The sequence below is a fragment of the Hemitrygon akajei genome, chromosome 4 (genome assembly GCF_048418815.1).
Source record: "Hemitrygon akajei chromosome 4, sHemAka1.3, whole genome shotgun sequence".
NCBI lineage: Eukaryota > Metazoa > Chordata > Chondrichthyes > Myliobatiformes > Dasyatidae > Hemitrygon > Hemitrygon akajei.
The window spans coordinates 21,065,397-21,082,133 of record NC_133127.1 but is presented as its reverse complement, the minus strand read 5'-3'; the positions used below and the strand labels follow the sequence as shown (position 1 = coordinate 21,082,133).

Below are 16,737 nucleotides of genomic sequence, written 5' to 3'. Positions count from 1 at the left end.
CAAACAGAATGTAACATGGACGCAACGCCGCTGGCTGAGAATGATTTCTTGTTGAAAGCAAGCTTTTGGATATTGTGAGATCAGGCGACGGGGAGCTGACACCAATTGCCTGTCGTTTGTCTTCTTTTCACCGAGTCTGCATGGTCGCATAATTCGTATGGAGTTCAAAACGAGCTCAATAAAGAAAATCTAACCAGGGTTGCATCACACACCTGCGGCGCAACGTGTGGCCGAATGCTGAGTCCGGGGAAGGTCCTAAACCCCCCCCCCCCCCCCCACACACACACACACACACCCAAACCTCATCGAAATGCTCGTAGCAGGTGACTGTATTTTAAAACAAGAACATTTTGCCCCAGATGTCCGAGTAACTTTCCTGTATATCCACTTCCCCACACTTCAAATGTCTCATCAACGCGTGTCTATTTTGCTGAATAGTTTCGTTCGAGAAGCTCCATACTGTTGATAAACACAAGAGATTCTGCAGACGCTGGAAATCCATAATAGTTCACCAAGATGCTAATGAGGGCCTCGGCCCGAAACCTCGGCTCCATAAATGCTGCCTGACCTGCTGACTTCCCCCAGTATATGTATTATTATTCTCTTTGCGTGACTCGGTGCCAAATCCGGTCTGGCAATCGCTCGCACAAGGGCCATCGAAATATAACCGGCTTTTTTCTCGCTCAAATCAAATCGCGATCAATGGCACCGTTCAGCCGCTGAATATTTCACTCACGACGGTACTGCAAATTGACAGGCAGTGTGTGTTCGCTCTGAGGGAGGGTATCTGGGCACCGGACATACTCCAAGTCCCGCAGATAAAGTTGAGAAGTTTAGTGGGGGTTGGAGCGACTGCTGGAAATCCCCCCCCCCTCCAAAAAAAAAGAGCGGGGCTTAATTGAAATTGTCGATTAAAGAAGCGCAGTTTTAGGACCCCTGCTAAGCGCTCATAAACTCCCAGGGTGTTCCGTTGAAGGTGTACAGACCTCCGTGAGCAGTCCTCAGAGAAATGGGTGAATGTCGGTCGGTTCCCGACTCCATGTGTCCAAATCAAGGCTTTCGCTAAAATAAATTATGAGGCAGCTTCCCGGCTGGATACTTAATCAATTGATTGTTAACGGTTTTATTTTCAAATGCATGGTAACGGCGAATTTAGGAGAAGTTAAGTGAACTCTAGCAGAGTTGGGAGTTCAAGATTATTTAAATGTCATTTCCAGTACACACGTGTAAAGAAGAACGAAATAATTGTTACTCCGGATTCGATTCAGCGCAAAAAACGCAATTAGATAAATAATGCATAATAATAAAAACACAATAAATATAAGTAGACAAGATAGCTTATATAGTTGTATTCGTCTCCATTCGTTGGAGAGGCCCGCACAGTTCTACAGAGGAGCGGGAGGGAAATGAATGGGACCTCCTTTCCTCTGGCGCCTGATTGGCGGGCTGTCACTATTGTTCCTCTGCCGAAACCTCCCCTTCTTTCCCCGGCGGACTTCCCAACAGGCTGACGAAGGCTGAGAGTGAGAGGAGGGAGGTGACTCAGAAGGAGGGGTAGGAGCCAACTTCTATTGACTTGCCCCTGGGCCCCGGGCGGTGCGATGTTGAGATACGGTGTATAAATAACGCAACCCCTTGGCAGTTCTTCGCACCTGTCGCCGCAGGAAGCTGCAAAGGGGGCTCTCCCCCCACCCACCCACCCACCCCTGCTCCCCTCCCTCCCCCGGGTTTTGGCCGGTGGATTATGAGCTCTGCCGGCCTGACTGACCGCCAGCATTCAACCTCAGTCCACCACAGCGCCAAAAGCGCGCAGCAAGTCTCCGAAATGGCAGTCTACTGTGACAACTACAACATGTACCGCCAGCCGAACCTGCACAGCTCGCAGAGAGCGCCAGGCTACGCTCTCGGGGACTACCACGGACCCAGCAACCCGTATCTCTGGATCAACGGGCCCGGGACCAACAGCTCTCCGCATTACCTGCACGGAAGCAGTTCCGGCTCCTTCGTGCCTCCTGCCTACGGGACGCAAAAACAGTTCTTGCCCGGCTCGCCTGGCTTCGCCGGCACCGACCTGAGCTGGCTCTCTCTCACCAGCCAAGAGGAGCTCCTCAAGCTGGTCAGGCCGCCATACTCATACTCAGCGCTCATCGCCATGGCCATCCAGAACGCTCCCGAGAAGAAGCTGACCCTGAGCCAAATCTACCAGTACGTGGCCGAGAACTTCCCGTTCTACAAGAAGAGCAAGGCTGGTTGGCAGAACTCCATCCGACACAACCTGTCCCTGAACGACTGCTTCAAAAAGGTGCCGAGAGACGAGGACGACCCAGGTAAGTGCCCCATTTCTCCTTAAAGTGGCGATCTGCCCTCTACTTGTTCGGTCCACGTGAAGGGTCTGGACCCAAATGTCGAGTGTCCATTTCCCTCTACAGATGCTGCCTGACCCGCCGTGTTCTCCCCGCACTTTGTTTTATTGCTCCAGATTCTAGTATCCGCAGGCCGCTGGGCCTCCAGGTAAGTGTTTTATTGCCTGGCAGAGGTCTGTACCCGGTATGGCCGCTCGGCCCAACCAATTCCTTCCAGCATTTGTCAAAAGACCTGCAGATGCTGGAAATCTGAAACAAAAATAATTCCCGAAAATACTGGAAACAAGTATTTTTCGTAGTATTAATAAAATTGGCACCATTGGTGGTAAGAGAGACAGAGATAATGTTTGAGTTCCAAGGATCTGGAAAGTTAGTTCTGTTTCTCTCTTCTCAGATTCTGATCGACCAGCATTTTCTGTTTTCGCGCCAGTATTGGCTCTTGATTGAAATCTTTCCCCGCCCTTGCTCATCTGAATCATTATCGACCCCTTCTCCATTCTCTCCCATGTGTTTGTCCTGTTTCCCTCCAAATGCATGAACTGCTCCCTATTTCGCATTCTCCCCAAATTGTGGGTGATGAAGTCCCCCCTCCCCTTAATTCCACCTTGATTTCTCCGGCGGCCTCTGGTTATGCTCGCCCACTTTGGTGGAAACACTCTCCCGATGTATCCAGTTCACGAAAAGGATCGGGGCTTCTTTTATGTCAAATCTCAACCTTCATTATTTTCCCTTGTCCATCTTTGCTGATAGTAGCCATATGAAATGCAATCAGGAACAGACCATTTAGACCCTTTCGATGACTGCCCCATCTTTTCCTACGGCGCACATTTTTTGTACTGATCTCGTATCCGATCCGCTTTGAATTTCAAAATCAGCTGTCTTAGCTAAATCTAACGATAGAGTCACCAAAATCAGACGCGATTATTCCGGAGCTCCCTTTTTCTGGATGGCCAGTTCATAATTTTGAGAAGGTGACGTGCAGTCCGGGAATATGTCATCGCCAGAATCGGTAGCAAAAGGAAACAAACTGAGGGACTCTGGGGGTCAGGCAGCATCTGGGGAGGGTGATGGACGAAGGACTTTTTAGATCGAGACCCTTCACCTGGCAGTGTTCCTCCAGCAGTTTGTTCTTTCGTTTGAGACAGTGATATCCTAGGCAAGGGAGTCAACTACCTTGGTACGCCCCATAAGGCAGCCATAGCTCTTTCAATGCGATAGGATTTCCTCTCATTCGATTTGGAGAATAGAGACGAACGCTTTTGTGTGTGTGTGTGTGTGTGTGTGTGTGTGTGTGTGTGTGTGTGTGTGTGTGTGTGTGTGTGTGTGTGTGTGTGTGTGTGTGTGTGTGTGTGTGTGTGTGTGTGCGCGCACAGAAATTTGGAAACCTCTTCGCCGGTGTTAAAGAATTTCAAACCTACACTAACTTGTCATAGTATTAGTTGATGATAGATTAACCAGCTCCCCTAGTCATGGTTAAACTTCACCTTTTCTCGGACCGTAGCGCTTCAGCGTCGGTGTAACTAAGACAAATCAGTGTTTTAAGTGGAGCAGAGTTTGGATACGGATACCTGTTGGTAAGCACCTTCCGTTTAATGGTTTGGTGAACTGCAGGGATGAAGGGGTTATCCCGAAAGGGCACGCGGTTGAAACATTCCGAGTAAATTGGTCTCCTCCCGGCAGCCCCCCCCCCCCCCCCAACCACCACCACAAAACCTTTGCTCTGTTCTTCCGCTGTAACCGGTGCCGTAGTGCAAGGACAAATTCATGACAATTGGACAGGAGATCCTACAACATCTATAACTGCCGAAGAGATTAAAGGCACAGTTATCTGTGCCTTTAACATCACCTTCAAAGCTGTGAATGGGGTAATAATTGAATCAGAACCAGGTATCATATTACGTTGTGAAATTAGTTTTGCTGTAGCAGTACAGTACAAGACAAAGTACTGTATACTAAAATGACAATAATATACATAGTAAATTATTATGATTTAAATTAAGTTGTATAAAATTAAATTAAATTAAATCAACAATAATAAAGTGGAGAGAAAAACGACCCGACCTGTAACGTTATGGGAAAAGATTAGAAATTAATCTTTTAATTAGGAATTAGGGCGGAATTAAGATTTCCCAAGCAGCCGACCAGAGGTGTGGACGGGCTCGTCCAGCTAAGGAGCACACAAAAAACCGGCGGTGGGCAGCATCTATGGGGGGAAACGGACGGTCCCTCTAGAAACGCTACCTGACTCGCTCAGCTCCTCCAGCTTTTTTTGCGCGTCGTTCTAACACCTGAAGCCTCTACGGCTCTCACTGTGGTGTTTATGGCAGGCGGCGCGTTAATCTTGTCCCACTTCACCACCACAGCCCCGCACGTCCTCCTTAACCGTGCACTGTTACGGCTCACTATGAAAATATGCTAAGGTAATACGGAATCGAGCCCAGTCTCTTGAGACTTTTGCCATGGCTGCCTTGATCTGAATCGAGCTGTTGTTGTGATACAGGAGACTGTGGCTGCGGGAATTCGGAGCGACAATCTGCTGGAGGAACTCTGCGGCTGAAGCAGTACCTCCGCAGTCCTGAGGTAGACAACAATTCCTTTCCTCCCACCTAGGCTGATTCTCCCCGCAGATTCGTGTTTTGTATTGGAATTACCTGTCTGTTTTACAAGAAATCGGTAAACTGAGATTCATTTACTCCCAACAGGGAAGGGAAACTACTGGACCCTGGACCCCAACTGCGAGAAAATGTTCGACAATGGCAACTTCCGCAGGAAGAGAAAACGGAGGACTGATCCTAATTCGGGGATCGGCGGCTCGCTCGCCGGTAAGGGTCAAGACGCCGCTGCGGCACCCGGAATGAAAATCCCAGAGAGCCCGTCCCTGTTGCTTGAAGCCACCTCGTCGGACCTGGATCACTCCCGGGGCTCCTCCGAGGACCAAAAGCCGTCAACCCCGTCGACCAGCCCGTGTCTGAACGGGTTCTTCAACAGCATGACATCGATGAGCAGCGGGGCGCTCACTAGACAGATGTCGATGGGACTGGCCAGCGACTTGCCCCAGAGAAACGTGACGGCACTCGGGTCCTTCTCGTCCAACAGCTGTCTGCCCTCGCAGGAAGTGGGCGATGTCACGGACACTTGCCACTTAACCCGCTCAGGTTATTATAGCTCCTTCACCGGGGGACAGGCAAACCAATTCGGCAGCCACTTCTACAACAACTTCAGCGTCGACAGTCTGATCTATCCCCGGGAAGGCACTGATACCTGAAATCCCCAGGTCCCAAGAGAGTTACCCCCCACCCCTAGTTACACTTCCTTACTGCCTTCAGATCACTCTCCCCATCTCCAGTCCCTATTCTCTCTGTCTTCCCCCTTTCTCTTTCCACTGCCACTTCATCTCCTTGCCATCTCCACCTTCTCAATCCTCACTCTCACTCCAGGCTGATTTCCTCAGCACCTCACATATAAACTGCTGAAGGAACTCAGCAAGTCGGGCAGCGTCTATGGAGGAGAGTAAACAGTTGACATTTCAGGGCAGCATCCATTTGTGTTTGTTTTTTTAAAATTTAGAAATACAGCACCTAACTGGACCTTCAAGCTACTCTACCCAGCAAGCAGCCTATTAAACCCTAGCCTAATCACAGGATAATTTAAAATAACCAATTAACTTACAAATGGTAAGTCTTTGGACTGTGGGAGGAAACCAGAGCAGCTGGAGTAAACATAGGCAGCTCACAGGGAGAACGTACAAACTTCTTACAGAGGATGCAAGAATTGGACTCTGAACTCTGAACCCCAGAGCTGTAACACTAACCACTACACTGTGATGGTGCCCTTTTCAGTTAATTCACCTCCATAGATGCTGCCTGACTTGCTGAGCTCCTCCAGGATTTTCAGACCAAAAGGTACAGCAGCAGAATTTGGCCCATCTAGTCAGCTCCACACTTGATCATTTTTCCTCTGTGCCCTGATCTCCTGCCTTCCCCTGTAGCCCTGACCAATCAAGAATCTATCAGCATCTGCCTTAAATATACATAAAGACTTGGCCACCACAGCTGCCTGTGGCAATGAATTTCACAGATTCACCACTCTGCCTAAAGAAGTTCCTCCTCACCTCCATTCTATTTTGAGGTTCTAATTTGAATGTGTCGCTGAAGATTTCCAGCTCATTTTTATGCTTCCTCTCAATCCCCATTCTCACTTCCTCTTTGTCCAGTGTTCCCATCTTCTCTCTCTCCATTTACACCCACTCCTCCTCCACCTCCACTTTGTCTCAATTTTATTCCTGCCATCCTTTCCCCACTTGCCCAGTCCCCATCCTGCAGACCACAACTCACTGAGATTTCTGGCACTTTTTATCGTGCAGTTTCTGCATTTTGTTTTTGGTTTAATTTGGAGACACTTCCAGCTGCCCACTTTTATATCATGAAGGGTTCCTGACAATCCACAGCCAGCATTAGGTCGAGACTGAAGAGGTGTTATATAACAAACAACTTCTGCTCCGAGTATGCACTCACCTTCTATAACCTGTGTGTGAGCATGTTTTACATTGAGAATCTGAATGCAGATTTTGGTGACAAAGTTCAGGTCAACTTCATGTCAATTGTCAGGCAACAACACACATGAATACAGCCAAACAAAACGGCTTTCCTCAGGGGCCACTGTGCAAATCACAGTCACACACATTACAAGGTGGATAATTACCATGGCAGTAAACCAACGGTCACAATAATAATAATGTAGCCCAAGTCACTGGCCTATAGATTGATGGTGCATGGGATGTTTACTGGAGTTATGTTTCTGCAAGAATAAATTATACTAAACCTGAATCGGTGTAATTTCTGCCGCCAGCTCTTCCTGTTACGCCGATTGAACGAACATTTTCCCAGATTGTATTTTTTACATATGCCTCCTGGAAGGAACGGTTAAACTTGCACCACTGTTAGTTCTGGACAGTCTCACTGACATGAGTGGGTTAGCAATTTAACGAGAGTGAGACAGTTACAGTAAGTGTTGTATCACAACCTGTTTGGGCAAATCATACCGTGTGCTGTTTTGAAACGTAAAACGTTTGGAAGTTAGTCAGCATTTGAGTTCAGCATTTATTTGGCCCACGGGGGGGGGGGGGGGGGGGGGGGGGGCGGAGAACACAACTAAAATCTAATTCCAGTTTCAGTCTGTAAATCTTTCCTGTTCCTGTTCTGTTAGGTTGTCCGATTATTTCTGTTTCATGTTTAAGCATCCTTCCCTCGACAGTGCATACAGTTGAGGAGCAAAGTGTTCATTAGCGTGTCTGACAAGGAAAGTACTGCGGAGTCTCACTGAAAGAAGTGTAAATCGTTCATTGTTTATACTGTGTAAATTATAACCTGAAAGTTGTAGTTATATTTATATCTTTTTAAAAAAGTTTTGTAAATTAATTGGTGCAGTTTTAGAATGTTTACCACTGGCAAACTGAAAGTGTGTTAAAATTTCAAAAGACGTTGTAATAAAGGTGTACAGGTGATTCATCATTATATTAGTCCGACTCAAATCTACATTGCGTTGTTAAGAATTTTCAAACGACTTAAAGAAACATCTTTGTAGACAATTACTATTTTTACGCACAACTGTGTAGTGATGGTCTGAACAGGTCTCTCAGCTATTTGAGCCCTATTAACATGCTAAAACGTAAATGACGGGGCGATTAAAAAAAACAGGCGACGACCATGTTAACGAGATCGTGGCAGCATATTGATTCACGACGTTTTTATAAAGTTGAGAAATTTAAACATGAAGTAATTATGAAGTCTCTTAGGCAGAATGAGATGAGAACACAAGAGTACAGGCCTTTCGCTCCGGAATGCTGTACCAAAAAAAAGATGGTTAGTTTGGATGAAAAAAAATGAAGGACTATGTGGGAGGGAAGCTTTAGATTGATCTTGGAACAGGTTACAAAGTTGGCTCAACATTCTGGACCGAAAGGGCTCTACTATAGTAAAAGATAAACTTTATTTGTCACATGTGCATCGAAACATACAATGAAATGCGTCGTTTTGCGTTTACGAGCTTCACAGTCCAAATATATGTTGGGGGCATAGTGTCGCCATTCTTCCAGCGCCAACATTGCCCACAATCTGTCGACACTAACCAGTGTCTTTGGAATGTGGCAAGAAGCCGGAGCACCCAGGCGAGACACACTAAACTCCTTAGAGACAGCGGCACACAGAAAGATGAAAATAGTACAGAGCAAAGTCTTAGGGACTTTGTCTTAAGCAAGAGAACGTGAACAATTGACATATCATGTCCACGTTAGCCAACAGAAATACGATAACTTGTTCCTTAAATGCAACAAAACCCCAGCAGTGCGCGCATGGGGACAGTTTAACCCGTCAACCCAAGAAGCTCGTAGATATGTCGGCGCTTTAGATTTCAAGTACCTCCTCACCCTTCTCTAAACCAACCTCTAAAATTCTTTTTTAAAATATTACAACGATGTAGGCTCCCCCCCCCCACTTACTCCCAACAAAAAAAGGAAAAGCCAGCCCGAGATTTTAAAAAGCACCTTGTCGTTATAGTGGAATCAGCGCCATCGGAAACGCCCAGACTATTAGACAGGCGTCAGGTGCAGACTAAATAACGTTAGAAATCATCTGCACCACAATTGGAAACTATTTAAATGAGCCCTCGGGGAGTTCTTTTCTTTACCAGGCAGACGACCCACAACAAGAGATTCCTCAGACACTCATTAAAGACATTCTCAAAATCTGAGTGCGGAATGCCAGACATTTCATTCCAGGGTCTTAAAAGTACGGTGAGTGGGGGTGCGTTTTTTTTTATATCGTTCGAGATCCCTCTGTTAGTCCCTGCTTTACAATCATGGACAATAAAAATCTTACCAATCTAGCGAAAAGGGTCGCTAAGGTTATCTAGAATAAACCTCTCTGGACAGATTGTTTAATATCATTTCCATTACACAAGCGTAAAGGAGAACGAAATATTTGTTGCTTTGGATCCGATGCAGCCAAAAAAACCACAAGAAGATAAAGAGAACAATAATAAAATACAATAAATATAAATACATAATATTCTATAATATATTCACAGATTGATTGTATGCACGTGAAATGACACCAGGCACAAGAGTGTCTGTACATAAAGTAACTGAAAGGAAATGATAAGGCAGTGGTGGTGGGGTGGGTGAGTGTTGATCAGCCAGCTCCACCAGGTGTTGATCAGCCTGACTGAACGGGGGAAATAACTTTTTGAGTCAGGTGGTCCTCTGATGGAGTGGGACAAACAAGTTCTTGGTGATTCAGTGGGGATCGTCCTCAGTTATACAAGCAAGGGCAAGATGATTAAACATCTGGATCAAACGTGACACAGCAGAATGGTTCCCAACATTTTTAATGCAATTGACCCTCACCATTAGCTGAAGAGTCCTTAAGCCCCAGGATAGGAATCTCTGCCTAAAACATTGGTCCAGTCATCACTAGGAGCATTATGTCTTTATCTACTCATCACTATATAGAAAGCTCCCGTCCCCACATTTTTCCATTTCCCATTCTGACTCCCTTATTACCCATTTTCTTCTCTTCATCTGCTTGTCACCTCCCTTTGGTGCCCCTGCACCTTCCCTTTTCTTCCCATGCTCCACTCTCCTCGCCAATCAGATTCCTTCTTCTTCAGTCCTTTACCCCTTCTACCTGTCACCTCCCAGCTACCCACTTAATCCCTCCTTACCCCCCCCCCACCTACCTTCTCACTCATCTGGTTTCACCTATCTCTCTCTAGCTTGTACTCCTTCCCCTTCCCCTACTTCTTATTCTGGCTTCTTCACTCTTCCTTTCCAGTCCCGATGAAGGGTCTCAGCCTGAAACACAGGTTTTTTATTCCTGATTTGCCATGTTCCTCTGGGACTTTGTGTGTTTTACACTTTGTGAGCGTGGATAGAACTCACCAGAATGGTTCCAGGAATGAGTGATTTAAACTATAGAGTTAGACAGGAGAATATAGAGCAGTTTTCCCTGGAATGTGGTAAAAACAGGGTGACAAAACATGAGAAAATCTGCAGGTGCTGGAAATCCAGAGCAACACATACAAAATTCTCAAGGAACTCAGCAAGCCAGGCAGTATCTATGGTATGGGCGGGAGTAAACAGTCAATGTTTTGGGCTGAGACCCGACATCAGGACTGGGAAAAAGGTGAGAAGTCAGAGTAACAAGGTGGGGAGAGGGGAGGAAGAAGTACCAGGTAACATGACCAACACGCTGGAGGAACTCAGCAGGTCGGGCAGCATCCATGGAAACAAACAGTCAGCATTTCGGGCCAAGACTCTTCGTCAGGACTCGGTCTCGGCCCAAAACGTTGACTGTCCATTTCCACGGATGCTGCCCGACCTGCTGAGTTCCTCCGGTGTGTTGTGCGTGCTGCTTTGACCCCAGCATCTGCAGAGTATTTTGTGTTTAAGAAGTACAAGGTGATAGATGATAGGTGAAACCTTGATGAAAGAGATAAAGGGCTGGAGGAGGGGGAATCTCATAGCAGAAGGTAGCAGGCCATGGAAGGAAGGGAAAGAGCAGGAATACCAGAGGCCTGGTGGGTGAGAGAGGCTGCTAAGCATCACAATAAGTAACAGTGTGGTAAATAAAGGATCTATTTGCCTATTAGCAGAGGGTTAAATTCTTGGGCATTGATCATTCTCCTGTAGAGGGAGTGGGAGAAAAATCTTTTGATCACAAAGTGATAATGATCTGAAATGCTGTGCCCATAGGAGAGGCGGAAACAGTCTTACAGGACTCTCAAAAGGAAGTTAGTTAGGCAACTGGTGGCATATCATTTCTAGGACGGCAGAGAAAAATGTAATGGACAGAGATATACCCTGTTTCTAGCATACCCTCAAAGGGATAAATGGTCTTTTACTCATGGTCCAAAAGGCATATTAGTATTGGTTAATTATTGTACATATACCAAGATACAGTGAAAAGCTTGTCTTGTATACTGCTTATACAGATCAAATCATTACATTGTACATTAAGCTAGAATAATTAACAACATTAACAGTGCAGAATAAAGCGTAAGAACTACTGGAAAAGTGCAGTGTATGATAATGATAACGTGCAAGATCATAATGAGGTAGATTGTGAGGCCAAGAGTCTGATAACAATGGGATAGATAGAATGTGAAAATGAAAAATGGCACTGTTTACTTACTTACACGGGCCCTTAGCTGTCAATGGAGAAGAAGCCATCGATGACCTTCCGTCTCTATCGTCCTCTGAAGTCCATGGTATGGTTGGAGTTCATCAATATCTCTGTAATCCATTGTACAGGGATCTGGCCCCACCAGAGCCCTGTTCACTGGCCTTACCCAGGTTGGGTGGTCCAGAGCAAGCGATTCCCAGCTACCGGGATTGATGTTAAGGTCTTTGAGGCAGTCAATGGGGACATAACACTTATCTCAATGCAGCTGTTGGTGGCATTAGTTGTGAATATCATATTGGTCCCATCCACACAGACATCAGGGAACTGAGAGTATTTCTATATTTTATCTCCTAGATATGCTGGTCATGAAATTGGACAGCTATTACTGGTTAGAACATGCAGCAGAAAAAAGCTGTTTGGCCCACAATGTTGTACTGAACAAATTAAACTAATGACATCTAATTCAACTAACCTGTTCCACTTTGCATATGTTTCCTATCCCAGCACCATGCATATTCATGTATCTATTGAAGACCAGTGTTAACTGTTGTTTATTGACTACAACCCTGCCTTTAATATTCATCTCCAAACTCCTAAACCTGGGACTCAATGCCCTCCTTTGCAACCAGATCCTTGACTTCCTGACCAACAGACCACATCAGTAAGGATAGGTAGCAACCCTCTGATACATTTATTCTCAACACAAGGCTGTGCCTTTAGCTTCCTATTCAACTCTTGACTGTGTGACTAGATTCTGCTTTAACTCTGTCTGCAAGTTTGCAGATGATGCCATGTGGCAGGGCATATCTCAAATAACAATGACTTAGAGTACAGGAAGGAGATAGAGAGCTTAGTTATATGGTGTCATAACTAGAACAATCCCCTCAATGTCAGAAAAACAAAAGAGCTGGTCACTGACTTCAGAAAGGATTGGTACACAGGTTTCTGTTCATATCAATAGTATTGAAGTTGCGAGGGCCGAGAGCTTCAAGCATCCAGGTGTGAACATCACCAATACTGTGTCCTGGTCCAACCACGTCAATGACATGGCCAAGAAAGCTGTCCAGTGGCTCTGCTTTCAAGGGAGGCTGAAGAAACTTGGTATGTTCCCTTTGTCCCTCACCAAATTTTATCAATGCTCCATAGAAAACATCCAATCTGGATACACCTTGGATTGGTATGGCAACTACTCTGCCTTTGACCGTAAGAAACTGCATGTTGTTGTGGACACAGTTCAGCACTTTGTGGGAATCAACCTCCCCTCCATGGATTCTGACTATATTTCTTGCTGCATTGGTAAAACAGACAGCATCATCAAAAATCCCACCTATCCTGGACATTCTGTCCTCCCCCACCCATGTTGCAGAAGACACAAAATCCTGAAAATACATGCCGCAAGGCTCAGGACAGATTCTATCCCTCTGAAATAAGAAATTTGAACTTCTCCCCAGTATGATAAGATGAAATCTTGATCTCACAATCTACTTTGTTGTGACTGTGCACCTTAGGTCCATCTGCACTGCACTTTCTCTCTATTGTAATACTTTATTCTGCACCCTGATATTATTTTACCTTGTGCTGCCTCAATGCACTGTTGTAATTAATTCATCTATGGAAGACAAGTTTTGCACTGTACCTCAGTACATGTGACAATAAAAAAACAATTTACTAGATCAACAAGTTCTCCTAATTGGAATGCAGAGAGCCAATCCAACAGGGCTGATACACTTGACTGTCCAGCAGCATGTTCTAAACAGTGGAGACATGAAAAAGACTGTGGATGAGGAACACAAAAAATTACTGGAGGAATTCAGCAGGTCAGACTGCATCTATTTTGGGGGATGGGGATGGGCGAATTAACTGTAGAGGTGTTGTCATACTTTCTTTGCACGAAAGAAAAAGTAAGTACATGCTGGTCCCAGAACAGATCTTCTGATATGTGAGAGATTGTTGTTGAGCCACCATTCAACCAGACTTATAATCTCCCCCCTTTATGCCGATTCATCACCATCTATAATTTGGCTAAGCACAGTGGAATTGTCAGCAAGCAAAAATGGCATTGGCGCTGTATTTAGCTGCCTGGCTAAACACATAACCTTCTGGTGTACCTAGATTGCTGGTGATTGTGGAGGAGATGTTGTTGCCAATCCATACTAACTGGGGTCTGAGTTATACGAAGAGACAGGCCAGGTTAGGCCTTCATTCCTTGGAATACTGGGGTCATGGACCATTCAGAAATCTGATGGTGGAGGGAAGACCTTGTTTCTAAGATATTGAGTGTGGATCCTCAGACTTCTGTACCTCCTCTGTGATGGTAGTAATGAAAAGAGGGCATGTCCCAGATACATTATAGGGATTGTAGTGAGAGTTTTCTAGACAATCTTTGCTACTATCCACAACTCCACCAATCTTTGTGTCATCTATAAACTTACTAACCCACCTTTCCACTTTCTCATCCAAGTCATTTATGAAAATCATAAAGAGCAGAGGTCCCAGAACAGGTCCCTGTAGAACATCACTGGTCACCAACCTCCAGGCAGAATACTCTCCATCTACAACCATCTTCTGCCTTCTGTGGACAAGTTCCCCGTATCCCATGCCTCCTATCTTTCTGAATAAGCCTACATAGGGAACCTTATCAAACCCCGTCTGGAATTCATATACATCTCATCCATTGCTCTACCTTCATCATTGCCTTATGTCACATCCTCAAATAATTCAATCAGGCTCATGGGGCATGACCTTCCACTCACAGAGCCATGCTGACTATCCCTCATCAGACTATGCTTCTCCAAATACTCATAAATCCTGTCTCCATTAATTCTCCCACTAGTGAAGTAAGAGTCACTGACCTATAATTCTAAGGTTTTTTTGAACCTTTCTTGAACCTGGGTGGTGAAGCAAAGCTTATATAAGGCATTAACCTTCTGGATCTTTCCTTAGTCTCTGCCCAGGCTGTGGTTCACTCAGGCCCTGTGTCTCTCCATGTCCAGGTCCCACCTCTATCCATCCCACTGGCCATTAGCAACTGAGCTGTCAGCATGAAGTCAAAGGTGAGTTTATTGCCATATACACAAGTACACGTGTAAGGAAAAGCTCATTTTCAGCAGCAGCATGAGCAAATAGCATCATTCCAGTGCTTTCAGACTCTTGTAGGGTTCTCTTACGCAGGAAGGTGGACTTTGGCCTGACAGTCTACCTCACTACGAGCTTACACTTTATTGTTTATCTGCACTGCAATCTTTTGGTAGATTTTACACTTTATCCTGCATTGTTACTATTTTACCTTATTCTAGCTGTGCGCAGTGTAATGATTTGATCTGGCTGAACAGCATGCAGAGCAAGCTTTTCACTGTATCTTGATATGTGTGACAATAGTAAACCAACATCAGATACACGTCATCAACAGGAAAAACACATATGCGACATATTATCTTGTTCCAAACAAGAGAAAATCTGCAGATGCTGGAAATCCGAGCAACACACACAAAATGCTGGAAACCTTGTCTTCCTTGTAGGAGTCAAACCCTCCTAATAAAACTATCTGCAGATAACATAATGCTAACAAACTCAATCTTTCACAAAAATGTCAATAACATTGCAGATACAACCTGAATGGAATTTCAGTGATTAAACCTACTGTATTCAACTCCTGGCAGGGTTGAGCTAGTAATTACTACTAAGCAATTGGGACATCTAACCAGTTATTAGAGACAGATCTAATCTAATCAACAGGATCTCATCAAAAAGTACTGTACATTCCAATGTATACATTAGATGTTTCATCAATCACCTTTGCTTTTGTTATCAAGCCGTTCCACAAGAACATTTGCAATTCACGTTGCAAAGCACCTCTTTAACTCTTGCAGCTATCTCTTTCTATTTTCTGGAACTCCACTGAGCTGTTAGCTCTTCATACCTTTGTTTGCATTATTACATCTACTCTCCTTTCTGACCTCAAATGACTGGCTCCGTATTTCTGGATCTTGCAACAGCTCTGAAACATACAAGCCTCTCTTCAAAATTATCCAAGACTCTGCATGCATTTGTGAACAGAACGATTTAAAAAAAATGCTGTCTCTAACCTCTCTCATTCACATCTTCTCTCTCTGCATCAGCTAAGGGTCATTCAATAGTCAGCAGGTAGAGAGCTAGTCTAATATCTAATGCCATTCTAAGTGAGTGCTAATGTTTCTTGATTAAGATGCCAAACCTAGACATCTTCCTTAGAAAATAGAACATAAAACAGCATACCACAATACAAGCCCATCAGCCCACAAAAAGTATTCAACACACACATAAATTTCAAGTTTCAAGATTGTTTAATATCTTTTCCTGTACGTAAGTGTAAGGAGAAAGAAATAATTGTTACTCCAGATCCAATGCAGCACAAAAAACCCCACAAAAGATACAGAATAAAATAATAATATTAAAACACACACACAATGATATAAATACGTAAGCAACACACAGAAAATGTTGGATGAACTCAGCAGGTCTCGGCCCAAAATGTCAAGCATATTCTTTTCCATAGATGCTGCCTGGCCTGCTGAGTTCCTCCAGCATCTTGTGTGTGTTGCTTGGATTTCCAGTAGCTGCAGATTGCCTTGTGTTCATAAATACATAAGATAGCTTATGTACATAGATTGATTGTATGTCTATAAAGTGACGCCAGGTTGTACATAAGGTGACTGACGGGAAATAATAAGTTAGTGGGTGGAGTTGTTTGTCAGTCTTACTGCTTGGGGAAAGTAAGTGTTTTTGAGTCTGGTGCTCCTGGTGTGGATGCTACGTAAATGAGCAGGGAGTGTGGGATCCTTTATGATGTTAGTGGCTCCTTTCAGGCACCTTTCTGTATATATGACCATAAGAGGTTTTATGTGATGAGCACTCAGAGGAGTTTGTCACTCCGGTATGGGATTCAGACTCCTGCACTACCCGCCCTATGATAGCAATGAGAAGGAAGGGAGGTGGGTCAAACACAGGCAGATGGGTTGGGCATCCTGACTGCCCCAGAGTAGTAAACTGAACCCTAGTTTATCCTCTGCCCTCGGCCTTAATGCCTTCATCTCTTTAATCTGGTTTGGTGCTTAAGTTGGCCAAACATCGGTTCGCTTTTTGCTCTCAGGCCGGAGTCCGGCCACTTCAATCCAGCCCAAAGGCTGCTCCAGCAATGGTCGTGCCTGCACTCTCGA

General features: G+C 45.0%; 1 protein-coding gene across 1 annotated transcript; it reads left to right on the top strand.

Annotated features, from left to right (window-relative positions):
* The first annotated feature begins 1,743 nt into the window (after positions 1–1,743).
* On the top strand, positions 1,744–7,454 carry foxi2 (forkhead box I2). The gene is made up of 2 exons (XM_073042142.1): positions 1,744–2,327; positions 5,066–7,454. Exons 1-2 carry the CDS (start codon positions 1,745–1,747, stop codon positions 5,626–5,628), a joined length of 1,146 nt encoding a protein of 381 aa, XP_072898243.1. The 5' UTR covers position 1,744; the 3' UTR covers positions 5,629–7,454.
* Positions 7,455–16,737: the final 9,283 nt, after the last annotated feature.